Source organism: Carassius gibelio, chromosome B5 (assembly GCF_023724105.1).
Source record: "Carassius gibelio isolate Cgi1373 ecotype wild population from Czech Republic chromosome B5, carGib1.2-hapl.c, whole genome shotgun sequence".
In the NCBI taxonomy this organism is placed as follows: domain Eukaryota; kingdom Metazoa; phylum Chordata; class Actinopteri; order Cypriniformes; family Cyprinidae; genus Carassius; species Carassius gibelio.
This window is the reverse complement of record NC_068400.1, coordinates 12,916,675-12,935,252: the sequence shown is the minus strand read 5'-3', so window position 1 is coordinate 12,935,252 and position 18,578 is coordinate 12,916,675. Positions and strand designations below refer to the sequence as shown.

The 18,578-nt window shown below is 34.8% G+C and overlaps 1 protein-coding gene across 1 annotated transcript in view; it reads left to right on the top strand.

Annotated features, from left to right (window-relative positions):
• The window catches only part of LOC127957790 (netrin receptor UNC5C-like), a 145,549-nt gene that overhangs the window by 48,511 nt on the left and 78,460 nt on the right, over positions 1-18,578 (top strand). Inside the window, exon 2 of the mRNA XM_052556464.1 lies at positions 10,376-10,609. Within this exon, the coding sequence (XP_052412424.1) occupies positions 10,376-10,609 (234 nt within the window). The remainder of the gene's footprint in view (positions 1-10,375; positions 10,610-18,578) is intronic.

The following is an 18,578-nucleotide window of genomic DNA, read 5'->3' as shown; positions in this document are numbered from 1 at the left end:
TGTCTTTAGACTAGGTTTTTTCTGGTCAGTGGCGCAATTGTTTAATGGAACAGCAAAATAGCACCAGGGATTGTTTGCGCCGGAACACGCCTCCTTTTTTTGCGCTGAACCGCCCAGGGAGCGCAAGTTCATTCACTAGTTTAGCGACGTGCGTCCGTGGAGGGAAAAGCGCGCTTTGCGCGGGTGCAAAATAGGAATGACACATGCGTCGGTGTACAAAGTCAATTGCGCTGGGTGCAAGATAGGGCCCTATATCTTGCAATTTTGACTTTTCTTAAAAGTTTGAGTTTACTACTCAGAATTGCGAGAAAAAAAGTCTGTATTTTGAAATAGAAAGCCAAAATTACCTTGTTTATTTTGTATTCCGTCGCGTACATGGGCTTCCAAACATAATGAGTTTGGAACCACATGAGAAGTCTATATTTTGTTTGTAAAAATTTGATTTCTTCATGTTTAATTTTAAAACTGCAGTAAAGTTGTAAGTTTGACAATTTACCCACAATGCCATCCGTTTCTCATCTTCTAGGTAACAGTAAATGCTTTTGTTCAAATCTGAAGCATGACATGCAACATTTACTCTGTTACTGTGAAGTTCTTCTGCTCACTTCCATTCTCTGCATCTGTTATTGCATTTGTTGAGCGTTCGCTCGTAATGCGCAGTCTGAAATGGGTTTTTCAGAGGAACAGTGAGCTTTGAAGCTCTGTGAATACGCTGTCTGATGGAATGAGGGAGTTCATCTTTGTTTGTAATGATGTTCATGTGTTGAGAGTGTGAAGTTAGTGCTGACAGCCGTTTTTGTTGTCACAGATAATGAGGACGGAAACAGCCCTCTGTCACTGCATCTTCTGTGTGTATGTGTGTGTGTGTGTTAGTTTACACTGCATCTGGTCCCAGTTTAAAACCACAGTTACTAAATTACACTGCGCAGACTTTTCCTAAACATATGAATGTTAGGTACACAGAGACACAGAGAGAGGTGGTTTTTAATAGCTCTGGTGTCACTCTTTGCATTTAGCAGTCTCTAAAATATCATTCGTGAAACACAAGTGTTACATGCCTTGTTTTTTTGTTCTTTCTGCTGTGACCTAGTTTACTGGAGTTGACTGATTATGTCATTCAGTTCACCTGTTGTTTGTTAATAATCTCATTAGTTCCCATTGTTTTGTTCATGCTTATAAATCCGTGCTCTCTTAGTCTTTGTCCGTTCTCCGTCTATGTTAAGGTAATTTATGTGCATGTTCTCTTAGTTTTATCATATTAAAAGACTTTTAGTTGATCTCCTTTCTACTTGTGCAGTTTGTATCACCAACGCGTGACAACAAGCAGAACACATTTTTGTGTAAAACATTTATAAAATCTCTTTGCATGCAAGTTGTCATTAAATTCAACAGTTAATATTCACATATATGAATATTATATGAATATAATATCACATATATGAACTGAATCCTAGGCTTGCGCTATGCTGGGCGACGTCACGCGGCTATTGATTACGTGAAGGTGTTTACATGTGGACCGTTCGAATGGTTCACATGTCGTGCCCAAAAACGCGTGGAAAACGCTAGGCGCGTCGCTTTCTCATTCTTTCCAAAGTGCTCAGGCGCTCCTGAGGCATCTGTCGTTGCTAAGCAACCATCAGCTGTGATCTCCGTTACAACAAGAACATTTCAGCAATGGATTTCCAACACCGAAAAACCCTTGCTGTAACTCTGCTAAAATAATTATTTATGAAGAAAAGTAAAACACGCTGCAGTGCTTGGGCATTCTTCCAAAACACAAAAACCATGGGGAATTTCACCCCGAAGGAAGCTGATTGAGTTGGTTCTTGTCACATGACCTGCGGTGCACTTTCGGCATTCTGAAAAGTTGAGAAGTTTGGATGTGGATGCGCCTTGAAAAAACATACCGCGTGCCTACATTTGAAATAACGAACTTGAGCGCGTAAAAGACGCGATATGTAAACAGCCCCTGTGAGAATCTGAAAATGGAACTCGTAAGCAAAAAAAAGTTTTGTTTGGCAGTATTTTCAACCAAAATAAGGCGATTCAAGTCGAGCTACATGTTCATTTTTCTCTTCAGTGGTGGAAGACAAACCAGCAGCGATTTCCAATGCTGCCAAAAATGGCAAAGATCTACCTCTGTGCGCCACCAACCTCTGTACCCAGTGAAAGACTTTTCAGTACTGCTGGGCACATTCGTTCCCACACTCGCAACCGGCTGTCACCTGTTAATGCAAAGCGTCTTGTTTTTTTTAAAGGAAACTTTCATTTCATGTGAAAAGGTTAGAGGATTTACGTTAATTTAATTATGATGTAGGAGATGTGTGTGATTTTTCCGTAATATTTTTCGTAATATTTGGCTATCCTACTGTTATAAACGAAAACTAAACGGCCTACTATCCATGTCATCCTGGCATAATGTTGCCTATTCTTTTTTTTTTTCTTTTTTTACAGTTAAAATAAAATACAATGAAAAATACACTGCTGTGGACGTTGTTTACTTCATTAATGTGTTTTACTGTGTTAATGGAATAAGAATGCGAGTAGGATTCTGTATTCGGTTTCGGATTCGGCCGAATCTTAAACAGTGGATTCGGTATTCGGCCAAACCCAAAAATCTGGATTCGGTGCATCCCTAATATATATTACTCAATTCAATTTACACACATATAAATTATTTTAAAAGTATAAATAAAATTATACCAATTATATTGATTACAATTCAATTACACACATACACGTAATTAATTATTTTAGACTTTAATTAATTAATTGATTAATTATGCGTATTATAATTAATTTAATTTTACATATTTGTTAGTATCTATAAAGGTTCTATTTTAAATGTCCATGAGTATTTTATGTTTCAGGTTAGTCTATAGCAATTATAATGAGTGTGTAAAGTAAACGTGTGAGTCAGAGAGAGTCCAGCTGAGATTTAGTTGTGTGTGTGTATGTGTGTGTGTGTGTGTGTCGTGTATGATGGATGAGTGTTCACATGAGTGTTCTTTAGAACAAACACAGCTATTGTCTGTATTTAAATGAGCATGTGTTGGGTTGATATTGAACACGGTGTAAACACACACACACACACACTTATATGCGGCTCGGTCTGGTTGCTCCTGATAGCTTTGAAGTGCCGGCTGCTCTTGGCGGTGTGTTTCCTCACGCTGGGTCAGTAATTAAAAGTGATGTTTATCATAGTGCGGTGTGTAAATGATGAGTCTGGGGACGAGTGATAAACACTGTTGATTATAAGAGCTCATCAACACTACACTGCCTCTTCTTGACTTTGTGTCTAATACGCACAGACACACACACACACACACACATAGAACGTGGATTGCTGGAGTGCCGTGTGTCGTTTCTGTTTGATCTATGATTACATTAATTGACATAATGTTTATGGACAGCATCTGTGGAATGCTCTTGAGTTCAACAAACATGGATTTTGACTTGTCTATATGTTTGCATATGTTTGTATGAAGTCAAGGATGCAAGGATACAAGCAACAGTGCAAATAAACATATGGATATGGCTGAGCTCATTCATTCATTCATGTATTCATTGTTTTTTATGTTTTTTTTTTTTGTGGTACAGTACTTTCTACAAGAGTAAAGAGACTATATTTGTAAATAATTTGTATTTGTATCAATATAATGAATATTGAGTCATCTGATTATTAATGATAATATTATATACATTGACAGATTTTGCAATTTAAAAAAAAATATTTTGATATTAAAATGATAAAAATGATATTTTAAAGCCTTGAGTTTATTTATATATTTATTTATTCTGATTCTTATAGTATTATTTTGTAATGGTAAAGTCATATTTGTGAATTGTTAATATAAGTATGTATATAATGATTAATATAAATGATTAAATAATAAATATATATATATTCATTTGTTTGATTTATTAACTAGGGGTGTAATGGTTCACAAAATTCACGGTTCGGTTCGATACGATACACTGATGTCACGGTTCGGTTCGGTACATTTTAGATACAGCAAAATGTAAAACATCTCAACTTTTCAGAATGCCGCAAGCGCACCGCGGGTCATGTGACATGAACTAACCAATCAGCTTCATCCTTTCCCGTAACAACGTTGAAAGCTCAGCCAAGATGAAGGAGCAGCTGATCATAGCTGTATATGGATTGAAATTTTGAAATAAATTTAGTTGCAGAGCTAGCCTACTGCAAGCGATTTTTAGAGCTGCAAATCCATTTATCCTTTGCTGAAATTTCCGCGTCTTCATGGAGAGAGCACGTCATTGTTGCTTAGCAAAGGCAGACGCCTCAGGGGCGCTTCTGCCCGAGCGTTTTGGAAAGGAGGAGAAAGACGCGCCTATCGTTTTCCACGTGTTTTAGGCGCGATATGTGAACGGCCCCTAAGGCGCTCGCTCACTCAGCACGTGCTGAAGGCTCGTTGCAAAATGTCTAATGCATTTAACAGACCAGAAATAGAAGATCCTCCAATAACCAACAGGTCTGGTGTTTGGCTGCACTTTGGATTCCCTGTAAGCTATTATGGTGATGACAGAATGAATGGTAAATAGTAAGGTCTCATATCTGCGGCTATAACGTAAATGAAGCCTGCCGATCGCCGTGGTGATGTCTTTTGCCCTGTTTGAGTCAGTTGGAAATGTCTGTCTAAATGCTGCGGGGATAGTTTGTTGCGTCATCTTTTCCCAGATACTGACACACTAAGGTGATGTCGGCGTAAATGAGTTGACATGTTTCAAGTATTCCCGCTGGTGTTTTTTTTTTTTTTTGGTATTCCCGCTGGTGTACCCTATTGTCATGTAGCAGATGCGACATCGTTGTTTTTTTATCCACCACTCTCTTGCCATCACCATCATAGTTTACAGGGAATCCAAAGTGCACCCAAACACCAGACCTGTTGGTTATTGGAGGATCTTCTATTTCTGGTCTGTTAAACGCATTGGCTATTTTGCAACGCGCCTTCAGCGCGTACTGAGTGAGCGAGCGCCTGACTGAGGAGCCTAACATAAACATATAAGTTGGTGTTTTTTTCTTCTTCGGGGGTGTCAGGGCAGTGCCTGTTACGTCGTTTGGGTTATTGGGCTACCTTGTTGAACGTATATCATTATATTTAACTTTTTTGTAAAAAATATCATTAATTAGTCCAACGAACCGTTCGGTACATAATGCGTACCGCGTACCGAACCGAAAGCCTCGTACCAAACGGTTCAATACGAATACATGTATCGTTAAACCCCTATTATTAACAATGATATACTGATCAATTTAGCATTTTTTTCTTATCAGCACTTCAGATCCTTGTTTATATATATATATATATATAATTTTTTTTTTTTTTTTATTAATTAGTTTAAAATTCCGACACTCATGATAATTTTTGTAAGGGACTAAATATTTGTGTGTTTTAAATGAATTAATGTAAGTTAATTTGATTATAAACATTATATACTGATATATACATTTTCTCATGCTATTGCACAAATACTTTTTCTTCATTGTTTATTTATTTTTATTTAATAATCTGTCTCTCTGATTGTTATTCATCTATTTTATTATTGTTACTTTTTTATTTTATTTGCACTCGTATCAATTCTGCAGTCCTGTTTAATGAAGCAGCAGCTTGTCTGAATAATCTTGGACAAACTCGAAGGCAGACATGTGCGATAGATAGATTAAAACTGATTCCCTCCAGAATGTCTTGGCCCATAGACGCCCATTAGAAATTCATTGGTGTAAACATGATTTCTGCTCGTTTTTACAGATGGAGGGATTATTTGCTGTAGTAGCTGGCGGCATGTCTCTGATGCCATCGATAGAGGTTAAGTTGTATTTAACCTGGAATATTTCTGCAGTAGTGGACCATTCACTGTTCATCAATAATACACTCACACACGCCGGAAGGTTAAGCTAATAAACGTTATCCCGCTCGTGCTCTCGTCGTGTGAAAGGTCCCAGCTTGGTCTTTAAGCCCCATTATTAAGAGAGTTAATCATCTGAACCAGCGCTGGACCCTCTGGCATCTGAGAGGAGAGACGGTGAGAATAGCACTGGAGAACAGCCAGAGAAACAGAGAGCTTTCAGATGACTCAAGGCACTTGCACACTAGTCCGAAATTTTCGCATAGGTTTTTTTTTTTGTATTCGTCATTCTTTCATATCACAATGCATGTTACGTGATCAGAATTTTTTGGTGACGGACGAAAGTTTCGGAGTCAGGGTGTAAACGTGATTGACACAACGTGAGGTGGAATTTATCTTTCAACTTGCGAAAATTTCGGACAGAAATGTGCAATGGCCTTTACTCTGCACTTCGGGAGAATTTCATTTGTCCCTTATAATGTTAGTCTAATGTTAGTATAATTCAGTTTTCCACAACGATTTTCCACCTTCTCTCTGATCTTTACATACATTATTTTAGGGGTGGAAGGAAAAAAATTTAATTGTGCTTCGATTCTAAAAACTAGAAACGAGTGCTTAGACTGTGTGTTAAGCTTTCTGAATTAATGCTTTTTGTTAATTCACATATTAATTCATTTCATGCATTCATTCATTTGTTCATTCCTTAGTTCTTTCATTTATTCTTAGATTCATTCCTTCATTCTAGTTTGTTTGCTTTTGCATAGATTCACTCATGTATTCTTGTTTGTTCATGCAATCATAGATGGATCTTTTCTTGTTTGTTCTTTAGTTTTGTTCATTAGATCGTTTGTACATTTGTTCATAGATTTGTTCTTTCATTATTGTTTGTTTGTTCATTCGTAGTTTCATTCATTTATTCTTGTTTGTTCATTCAATAGTAGATTCATTCCTTCATTCTTGTTCAGTTATTTGTTCATTTATTCACACATTCATGCCTTTATTCTTGCTTGTTTGTTTGTTCATTCGTTCGTAGATTCATCCCTTCATTTTTGTGTGTTTGTTGATTCATAGATTCACTCATTTATTCTTGTTTGTTTACGTGATCATCTTAATTCTGGTTTGATCATTAGTTTGCAGATTAACTCCTTCATTTCTTGTTTGTTTGTTTGTTTGTTTGTTCATAGATTTGTTCCATCATTGTTCTTTTGTTCACTTCTTCGTAGATTCAGACATTCTTGTTTGTTCATTAAATTGTAGATTAATTCCATTATTCTTTTGTTCATTCATTTGTAGATTTATTCCTTCTTGATTATTAATTTGTTTGAAGATTCATTCCTTTGTGTTTAAATTGTTTTTTCACCATTTTTTATTAATTCATTAGTCTGTTAATATGTTTATAAATTCATTCATTATTTTATAATTCATATGTTTATTCTTTTTTGTTTATCCATCTAGTTTAATTGTTTGTTAGTGTATTACTTTTCCTGTTTATGTGTCTATTACTGTGTTCTTTCATTAATTACTCATTGATTGATTAATCTATTTATTCATGTGTTTATTGATTTTTGTTAATTCACATATTTATTCATTTGTTCATTCATCCATTTCTGTTTAAAAATGAGTCAGTTGGCGTTTGTTTTAAAGCTATATGTAGTTATATATTTATAACTAAACATATATGCTTAATAGTTTACATTTGGTATGCAATGAACCCATGAATTAATAAGAAAAAGAAAAGAAGGTTAAGAATTATTTTAGGATTGAGTCATGATTCCCAGAATTGAATCGCACCGGATCGTGAGATGCCTAAAGATTCCCATCCCTACTTTACATAGGTTTCAGGCCTTTTATTTGAAGAGTATCAGTTTTGTTTGTGTGTTTTAATAGAGTAAATAACAGAGAGACTGTTTGTGTGTATTAGATTAATCTGGGATTCAAATAACTGAGTCATCTCCGATCATTTGTCTCATAATAACATCTGCAAACATGACACAGACCCAAACAAAACAGATGCGACCCTCGACCCGTCACTAGATAGCATGGCTGTGCCGTGACCCATTAATGGAAGGTAATGTACCCTACAGAGAGTTAATTTGAGGTGAAAGCAGCTCTGTGTGTGTGAGAGACAGTCAGAGAAGAGTTATGAGCCGGACTGCGTGCCATCAGACGGGTCAGCAGGCATCTAATGGAGGCATTCAATAATAATCTGACGCTCGTGCCATGTGTGTGTTAGTGTAATGTTAGCATCCGGTATATGTATTGATGAGTCCAGAGATCGATGCGTCCTTGGTTACGATCAATCCATTATGTGCATGTGTGTGTCTGTGTAATATTGAAGATCTCTGCATTTATGCAGGAAGTGAAATTGCACTACACTCTTAAAAATAAAGGTGCTTCACAATGCCATAGAAGAACCTTTGTTGTCTAAATGGTTTCTTTAACATCTGAAGAACCTTTCCATTTCACAAAAGCTTCTTTGTGGCAAAAGAAGGTTCTTCAGATTATAAAAAGGTGAGAAAGAGATGCTTCTTTAAAGAACCTTTGACTGAATGGTTCTCTGTGGAACCATAAATAGTTTTTATGTGAAGAACCTTGTAAGCACCTTTAATTTCATGAGTGTACAGACATAAACAGGAGTTATTTTAACTGATCGGTCCATCAGTTCAACCATTTTTTTGTTCATTCATTTATTCTGTCATTTGTTCATTCTTTCATTAGTTGAATTTATTTGTTCATTTATTAATTTATTATTTTGGTGGGTTCTTTCGTCGGTTCATTCATTGGTTTACCTGCTGTGCTGTTCTCTTGTCTGTTTATGTCTGATTCATTAGTTTGTTGGTTGATTCTTCCATTCATTAGTTAGTATATTTTATTAATTCATTCATTCATTAGTTTATTCAAGTTTTTATTTGTTTCATGCGTTTCATTAGTTTGTAATTCATGTTTCTTCTTTCGTCTGTTCATTCGTGAATTGAGTCATGCTCATTTGTTCATTCATTAGTTTATTTGTTGTTATGTTCATTTGTTGTTTTTCTGTTCTCTTTGGTTCATTAGTTTGAAGAGTTTGTTCAAAAGTCCTTTGGTTTTGATTATTAGTTTATTAGTTAAATTTATTCATCAGTTGTTTCTTTCATTAGTTGGTCATATCTTTAATTGTTCTTTGATTACTAAAACAAATGTTTGTTCTTTGTTTGTTTTGTTTTTTTGTCATGTTCATCTGTTCATTCATTACTGTTTTGGTTTTTATTGTGTTCTGTGTCTAATTGTTTTTTTTTATTCTTTAGTCTATTGATTGATTCATCCATTCATTCATGCTTCTCTTTTTCTGTGCATTTATTTAGTCATGTTCATTCATTAGCGTATTTGTTCATTTGTGTGCTCCTTGATTGATTAGCTTTTGATTCATTCATTCATTCATTCATTCATATGTTCATTGATTTTTGTTCATTCTAATATTAATTAATTCATTCATTCGTTCGTTCATTATTTTTTACATTTTTAACATGTTTGTTGTTTTGTCTGTTCAGAGATGCTGAATTTTGAGGGAGTGTAAGGAAGAGCGTCAGAGATCCCACGATGTCATGTTTATTTGAACTTGAGCTAAAAATAAGCAGCAGTTACTCCATTAACCAGGGATCAGTTAGAGATAACTGTGAGATCCTGTTTCATAATGAGACCCAAAAACAGGCCTGCACCAGTTTCTGCATGTGAAGCCTCTCCGGACCCCAAATGAGCTCAGCAGACACAAATTACAGTACAAGAGGCTCTGAGAAAACTGACATTTGTGAATACATTGGCGTAATGGGGATTTCTGTTGCAAATTTTATTCTGTGGTATTGAGAGATATTATCTATTGTAAAATTAATTTATGCTCATTTTATACAGTGTTTTTAAATGTGCATCACCAATCAAAATAAATTGTATTGCAGTTTAAAATAACTGTTAATAATTATTTTATTATTAATAGAAATTCTATTACAATAAAAAAAAGTTTTATATTGTAATATATTTTAAAATATAAATCAAAATATCAATTTTGAGTAGTTGTATTGTAAAATATATGATTGCAAATTAAAATTACTTTTATGTTATATGTTAATGTATGTTCATGTTATATATTTTAAAAAATAAATTAAAATATCACTTTGGATCAGTAATATTACGATAAATTTGTACAATTTAAAATAGCTGTTACATATTGTAACCTACTTTTATAGTGTAAATTTAAATATCCCTTTTGATTATTATTATTATTGTGAAATATCATTGCAATTTTGGAAATATATTTTTTTGTTGTAATATATTTCAAAATGTAAATTAAAATGATCACTTTCATATATCTATGCTAAATCAAAGTATTCATTTCTTTTGAAAATCTAACTGCACTCTTGTTGGAATTGATGATTTGCAAACCTGTAATCTAATTGAAATCGTGAAGCGCATGAAAAAGCAGCGTTCCTCACTCACTTCCTGGGGCTTCATGTTGTCTGTGTTTTTTTCCCAGGTGATGATGACTTCCTGTTGGGGTTGGGTGAGCTGCCGGAGACCTTCCCCAGCGACCCTCCGGAGCCCCTCCCACACTTCCTGCTGGAGCCGGAGGACGCTTACATCATCAAGAACAAAGCTGTCAATCTCTACTGCACGGCCACGCCTGCCGCTCAGATCTACTTCAAATGCAACGGAGAGTGGGTCCATCAGAGAGAGCACACCATAGAGGAGCGGGTGGACGAGACGTCGGGTCAGTCACACACACACACACCGTCACTCTCCTTTATGGGTCGGAAACATTACAGAGCAATAAAAATGTGATAGCCCTACTTCATTCATGGTTTTCATTGCTAAAGGTGCTGCTAGAGAGATAGATAAACCCCTTCCTGACATCTACAGGTTTGTGTATTATTTATGTAATGTTATGAAAGCTTTTTTATGAAGGCTTCTTTATATGACTGCCACACAGGGAGTAAAGTTAACACTAAGTGTGACCAGAGACATGACCATCCTCTTTAACTGACCGCTCCATGTGAATACATATGGAAGCTTTTTCTTCCATAGAATAAAAAAAAAATACAAATATTACACCTTTTAATATCACAATTCAGTTTATATATCTTGCAATTCTGACTTTTTTTTCTATTGCATAAGTCAATGATTCTGTCTTGCAATTTATAAAGAGTAAAGAGTTTATATTGTGCATTTTTTCAGAACTGTGAGGAAAAACGTCAGAGCTGTGAGTGATTTAAAAAAAAAAGTCTGAATTCTGAAATTAGGAAGTTATTATTTCTCTTTTTTAGATTACTTATACACATTAATAAACTGGAAAATTGTTGATGCTGTAAAATTAAGTAGTTATGACACTGAAAGTTTCAGCTGTAAAGAAGCTCTACACATGACAGTTTTGCCAGTATTTAGATCAATTTAGTTCAAAAACTGTCTGTGTTGCAAAGTTTATCAATTATGAGACAAGTTCAGTGTTTCAGATTCAAGTTTGCTAACCATTTCTCAGTGAAAATAGTTTTCAAGTGAATTCTATACGTATTATTTTTGTGTATAAGTAGCTACAAATACTAATCTAGAGTAGAGTTATTATTTAGCTCAGGTCAGTTTAATGTTGATTCAGTTCAGTTCAATAACTGTGTCTGTGTTGCAAAGTTAATGTCATCCAGAAGATACTAGAGAAGCAAGATTCCAAGTGAAATAATTAGATAAGATACGCACTGCTTAATGATAAAGATGTTTTATGGGTTCATGAAGAATCTTTAACATGCATTTCCATTGCACAGTAGGTTCTGTTTAAAGGTGCTTCACACTAACAAAAACCTTTCACTAAACGGTTCTTTTAAGAACCAAAAATTGTTGCTTTGTGGCATTGCTCTGGTTTTTAAGAGTGTTGTTCAGTAAATGACAGTGTCTGTTGTCTTTTTCTGTCACGATTCTGTAGCTCAAACAGTATCACATAGTATTAGCAATGCCATTGTCATGGGTTCAGTTCCCAGGGAATGCATGAACTGTATGTATACCTTCAATGCAAAGTCAAAGCATATGCCAAATACATAAATGTCTTTTCACACTGCGAGAACAGAACACAGAGTACAAGACAAGAACAGTGAGTGATCTAGGTCCACTTTTGATGATAGTCAAAAGCTAATATGCTACAATTCATAGGTTAAATGTGCACCAAGTAATTTCTTCCCACTTTCAAAAAGTTTCATAGAAGGAAATTTGAATGTGCAGTAATAAACCGTATGGGCACTGGCATATTGGTTAAAGCTTTGGTATATTTAGGAAGATGAATAAGTGATAATGCAACATAAATTAAAAATTTTATTATCTACTACTACATTCAGCAGTTTGGGGATTGTAAGACTTTTTAATGTTTAAAGAAATAACTTCTGCTCACCAAGGCTGCATTTATTTGTTAAAAAATACAGTAAAATCAGTAATATTGTGAACTATTATTACATTTTTAAATGACTGTGTTTTCTATTGTAATAGATTGTAAAATTCAATTTATTATTGAATTTTCAGCATTATTATTCCAGTCTTCGAATTACAATTTACAATATTGATCAATTTAATGCATCCTTTCTGAATAAAAATAATAATTGGCTGACTCCAGGCTGAATGAGAAATCTAGCTATAGTATAGCTATAGACAGTTTAGGGCAATCTTTCTCCTATAGCATGCAACTCTTTTAAAATGAAACTAAGGGTTTTCTCTCACATATCTGCATGTGTTCTAGGCCCAATGTTTGCTGCAGAAGACAGAAGCACTGCCGTGCATTTCAAGGTTGGGAAACTATAGCAGCCCTCCACTAATGTTCGATCATTCAGAATGAAAATAGCATGTTTTGGCCAAGGCTGAAGCACAGTCACCTCACCGAAAGAGAAACCGACACGAGCCGCTCTCTGTGTGGGCGAGCAAAGAGCTCAATTCATTACGCAGAGGTTAACAAGCTCCTATTGAGCTAATGACTCTAATGGATCTTTGATATCAACCCGCCGCAGTAATTCTGCTCTAATATCTCTGCGGTGGAAACTTTACTGTCATAATCACACCTCGGATATTACTCGGGGTCAGAGCGTGGAGTTATTACGGGCCACCGAAACAGAGCTGACTGCTCTAAACACCGTCATTGAACTTTAATGTGCCACTGTAATGTTTATCATAAAAGATTATAGTGCGTGTGAGAGAGAAAGAGATTTAGAGAGCGAGAGAGATATAGTTTATGCTTTTAATTAGATTTCTGTCAGAGGTCTGTTTTTGTTCACCGGCCGCGGGCTCCCTCTGGCATCGATATCTGTCTCTATTTGGGATGGTGTAATATAGTTATGAATCAATTTCATTGTTCGTTTTGGCGATTGTGAGTAAACAAGGTTAAATCTGTTCCTTGTCATGAAAGCTGGTGTGTAATTGGCTCACGGTGTGCGCGATGAATGGTTTGTGTGTCTAAATTGTACAGAAGATTCAGATTGAGCCTCATTATCTGGTTCAGTCAGAAAGACTCTTTCCTGCTGTGGTCTTCGTCTCAGAGGGCCTCGTTTAAACAGATCTCTTAATATATTTACACAAAAGAACAGCTTTCAGAAAATTTCTAATAATTCATCTAATATTTTAAGATATGAAAAATCTGGAAGCCAGTTTTTCAAAAAAAAAAAAAAAGTTGTTTCTACTTTTATCTTACAATTCTGACTTTTCACAGAATTGCATGATATAAACTCACAATTGTGAGTTATAAAGTCAGAATCGAAAGATATACAGTCCCAATTGTGAGATAAAAACTCGTCATTCTGACTTTTTTCTCTGAATTGCGAGCTTATATATAACTTACAATTTCATGTTATAAAGTCAGAATTACTAGATATAAACTGATTTTGTATCTCACAGTTCTGACTTTATTTCTCAGAATTGCGACTTCTTGTCTCGCAATTTTGAGTTTACTTTACAGTTTTACTTTACACTAATTTACATTACTGTAACTCCTCAAAATAACTACAGCGATTTTCAACTTTAATTTATGTTGTACAAGCTTCAACTTATTTTTAAAGCCAGTTTAATGTGATTTAAGTTGAATTTACTTAAACAGTTAAGTTGATTGGCAGCAACTTATTTTTTACAGTTTAGAAATTAATTCTTGAATCACTTGATTCATTGGAAATGATTGTTTAAACTGATGCACAAAAATCTAATTTACTGACTCCAGATACTTTTATGCAACTCAATTTGAAATCTAGGATTGTATTTAAATGTCTTAGTCTTAACGCTCTCTAATTGAAAATATAAACTATCATTCAAAAGTTTGGGGTTGGTTTTTGATGCTTTTGAAATAGATCTCACTAAGGTTGCATTTATTTGATCAAAAATACGGTAAAAAACAAAAAAACTAAAAACTAATACTATTGTGATATATTTTTCTACGGAGCTCCTCACTCATGCAAGAAAAAACAATTCAATTGTGTGCACGATTTACTAATTTGTTCCCTCGATTTATAAATCATGTACATAATTTAGCCTCCTATTTTTTTTTTCCTGCATGCCATGTGTGGGGCTCCGTAGTTTTCAATTTTTTTTTTTATATATATAGAATTTATTCCTGTGATAGAAAGTTGAATCAGCACTCAAAGACTTCAGTGACACATGATCCTTCAGAAATCATTCATGCTGATTTGCTGCTTAAGAAACATTTATGTTATTAACATTGTTGAAAACAGTTGTGCTGCTTTTTTTTGTGGAAAGCATAATACATTTTTTTTCAGGATTTTTGGATGAATAGCACATTTCAAAAGAACAGGATTTATTTGAAATATAAATCTTTCGTTATAGATTATAAATGTCTTTACTGTCAACTTTGAACTATTTGTTTCATCCTAGCTGAATAAAACAATTTATTTCTTAAGAAAAATAATAAAACAATCTTACTGATCCAAAACCTTTGAACAGTCTTCATTGATCCAGATTCTTGTCTGTTCTTGACAGATGGCCCAAAGAGAAAATCCCAACTCATATTCACTATAATCCAAAACAAAAATGTGTGTGTTTGCATTGATTTTCTGCCTGTGTTTATGTACGTGTGCTTTTACATGCTTTGTGTGTTTTTATGCTTGCAAGGCAGCGCTGTATTGATATTCAACCAGCAGTCATTGTAAGAGGTGTTTTTAAGGTGCCAGTATTATTGCTTGTGCTCATAGCGCTTTGAAAATAAAAACAATAAATGTTAAGGTTCAGTGTGTGTTGTCCTGCAGTGATTGTGCTTCAGACGTGAATGATTCCTCAAATCACGTGTTATTGAGGAGAGGTGTGCTGCTTCTTTACTGAGTGATCAGATAATACAAACAGTAAAAAAAAAGAATCCAACAGACTTAACATTGGTCTATTGATATTACTGTTGTTTCACTCACTGCACTTAATTCTTGAATGTATTCTTCACCTCATCCTGTGTGCATCGTGCTCTGATGCATACAGCACACAAAAGTGGAAACACTTCAGGAGTTTTGAAGTCGTCATTGGATTGGTTGTATTATACAGGATTTCCAGGAGACGTGTGTCATGTTCTTTAATGTTCTAACTGGAAACAAAAATGCCTTGACTCAAAACCCCGTCATGAAAGAAGAAAGCTGTCGTGTTTACAACTGTGATGACACACGCTTATGATTTCTCAAAAGTATGTGAAATATTTCACGTTCGCTGCATATAATCTTTAAAATACATCTGAGAGTTTTAGAAAACGGTCTTATATTGTGGCAACATTTCCACGACCGAAACGTGACACTGAAAAGAAACTGTGATTGGTTGTTTGACATGTCAGTCAAATGGCTTCATGGGCGGGGCTTGGCCAATGAAAGCTGCCATGGATTCCAGATCTTCAACCATCATTCTGAAGGTCTGGCTACGCAAGACTAGCTTCATATTTGCTTGACCATGAGTGATGTTTGTTAAAACATTCATGTGTGTAAATGTGTGTGTTTTCACCTCACTCTTTCTGTTCAAGGCTACAGGTTTCTGCCGTTCACATCCAGCATTCTGCACCAAATGCTGCCATAAACACAAACACGCACTGCACTAAACAAATAAACACAGAGGTTAAGTGTGAACTATTGATTTCTATCAGGGAATATGTCATGGAGACACTGGGGGTTCGTTATTTATACATGTACAACAGAAGTGCAGTGCTGTCTGCTGGCAGAGCACTAAAATATATATAAAAACATCATGCGACATCGGTGTGATCGGCACTGAGACAGATGTAGCCTCAGAATCTGTTCATGGGGCATGTGAGGAACTTTGCACACAAAAATGTCAACAGCTTTATCAAAATGACAGGCCTGATTTGTGCAATTACGTGTGAACATTGTGCATAACATTGTACAGCATCGTGTTGTTGTGTTTCACGGTCATACAGACTTGGACAATATGAGGGAAATGTTCTTGAATAAGCAACAGTGTTATTTTAGTATCACATATATATACACTATTATAGTTTGTTTATATATATATTAGGGGTGGTAAGCGATTAATAATTAATTAATTAATCACCACATCATGTAATCTAATAAAGCGCACATCAAATTTGGAGAAATTTCTCTGAAAATATAATTTAAAGTCATTGTTGTGCAAAGCATCAAACAGAGATGATAAAATTTATTACATATACTCTTAAATATGAGTAAATGATGAAATAATTGTCATTTTTGGTTGGGTGAACTATAACTTTAATAATTTATTTTCTTAATTTTATCATTATTACTAAGATAATATTGAATTATTTCTTTAATGAAATGATACTCTAAATAATAAACTAAACCTGCCAGTAGGTGGTGGTAATTTCTTAATGATTAAGTCATCGAGTCATTTATTCATTTGTTTGATTCGTTCAAATGGATGATTCATTCAGGAGTGAAGTAAATGGTTCTTTATGAGTGGTTCATTGAATCATTAGTCTTGTTCGACTTGAAGCAGATCATCATCATCAGACCGATCGGTATGTGTGATATCAAAGAACCACAAGAGCTTTAGAGAGCAGGTGACTCCTTTTTTTTTTTGAATCGCTCTCGCGGTACTGTTATGTTATACTTCGATCGGTCTGTGCAGCGGCACTTCAAAGCCAACACGACTATGGCCAACTGTGCCAAATGGTTCACCAAATTTGTTCAAAACATGGATTAAGAAATAAAATGGTGCTGTGGATTGCTCGGGGATGAACAGTTGATTTGTCTTTATATTTTGTTTGGCAAAATGTAACAAAAATAACTGTTGTATAAGATGAGTATCACATTTGCACTCTGTGATATTGCACTTAGCCTACTTCTCGTGTGATATTTCTTAACTATGTGATGTAAATATGAGACACAATCTCAAACGGGCGTTTTGCCTCATAGTTTGAATTTTAAGGACATTTTCTAGGTTCCTTCACGCTATATGCTGTTGCTCTGCCTCATATTATTCATCAATCGACTGTATGAAATGGCCAACCCGATCTCACAGCAAATCGTACATTTTTCACGAGGTGGCTTATTCGTACAAATTCATACTGCTCATTCACTGCTCCGGGTGTGTGCTCACAGTGTGTGTGTGTTCACTGCTCTGTGTGTGTGCATTTCGGATGGGTTAAATGCAGAGCACAAATTCTGAGTATGGGTCACCATACTTGGCTGAATGTCACTTCACTTTCATAAGACTTTCACTTTCATACGATTTTTGCCAAATTGTACGTATTTTACAAGTTGCACAATTTGTATGAATTTGTACGAATTATCTACACCTAACCCCGCCCCTAAACCTAACCATCACTGGGATTTAGACAAATCATATAAAATCGTACGAGTGAGGTCGTACAAATACGTACGAATAAGCCACCTCGTAAAATACGTACGAATTGGACGTGACTCGCAACTAGCAACTAGCTAACATAAAATAAGTTTAAGGTTTTAAATTTAAGCTTAAGGTTTGCATTTAAATTTAATTTAGTTTTAAAATTTAATAATTTAATCAAATTTTTTATTTAATTTAATTTAGAGGTTTAGCTGACAAAAAAGTTTATGGTAACTCCTTCTGTAACGTTATGTTGTCATGTTGATTTAGTCAAATCACAAAATATTTTTGTGAATCTACGAAGGACAATGAACTATGGTATTAATTAAGTTTTAATTAAAACTATCAATTATTGTATAATTTATGGTTTTTACAGTAAAGGAACATGACACACATGATTATATTTGACATAAATCTGTTTTTCCTCAATTTGCTATCAGTAATGTACATTAGGGTGCATTAATTTTTTTAATTTTATCATTGTTTATTGTTAATTTGTTTTATTTCTTTATTTATATTTGTATTTAATTTCTGTCAGCCACACAGCTGCCAGTGTTTTTTTTTTACGTTAATTTTTCAGGACATTTTTTACATGCAATTTTATATCTTTTGAAGACATGATCTTATTCAGAGATGTCCAGATATTGAATCAGGTTTGGGCATGAAGCTGATGGTTTGCACATTTAACACTTAATGCATTTGAAACACACTTTTATCCTATCTGACTTAAATTGCATTCAAACTGTACAGTTTATCAATTACTACCCATGACCTTGAGATTGCTAGCTCTGCCGTTTGAGCTAGAGGAACACTTTGAGACGGGAATGTTTACACAAAAATCCTGTCTCTTGTTTCGTTAGCAACATGAAAAGAAAGCGTTCTTGGCATATTTTTTAGATATG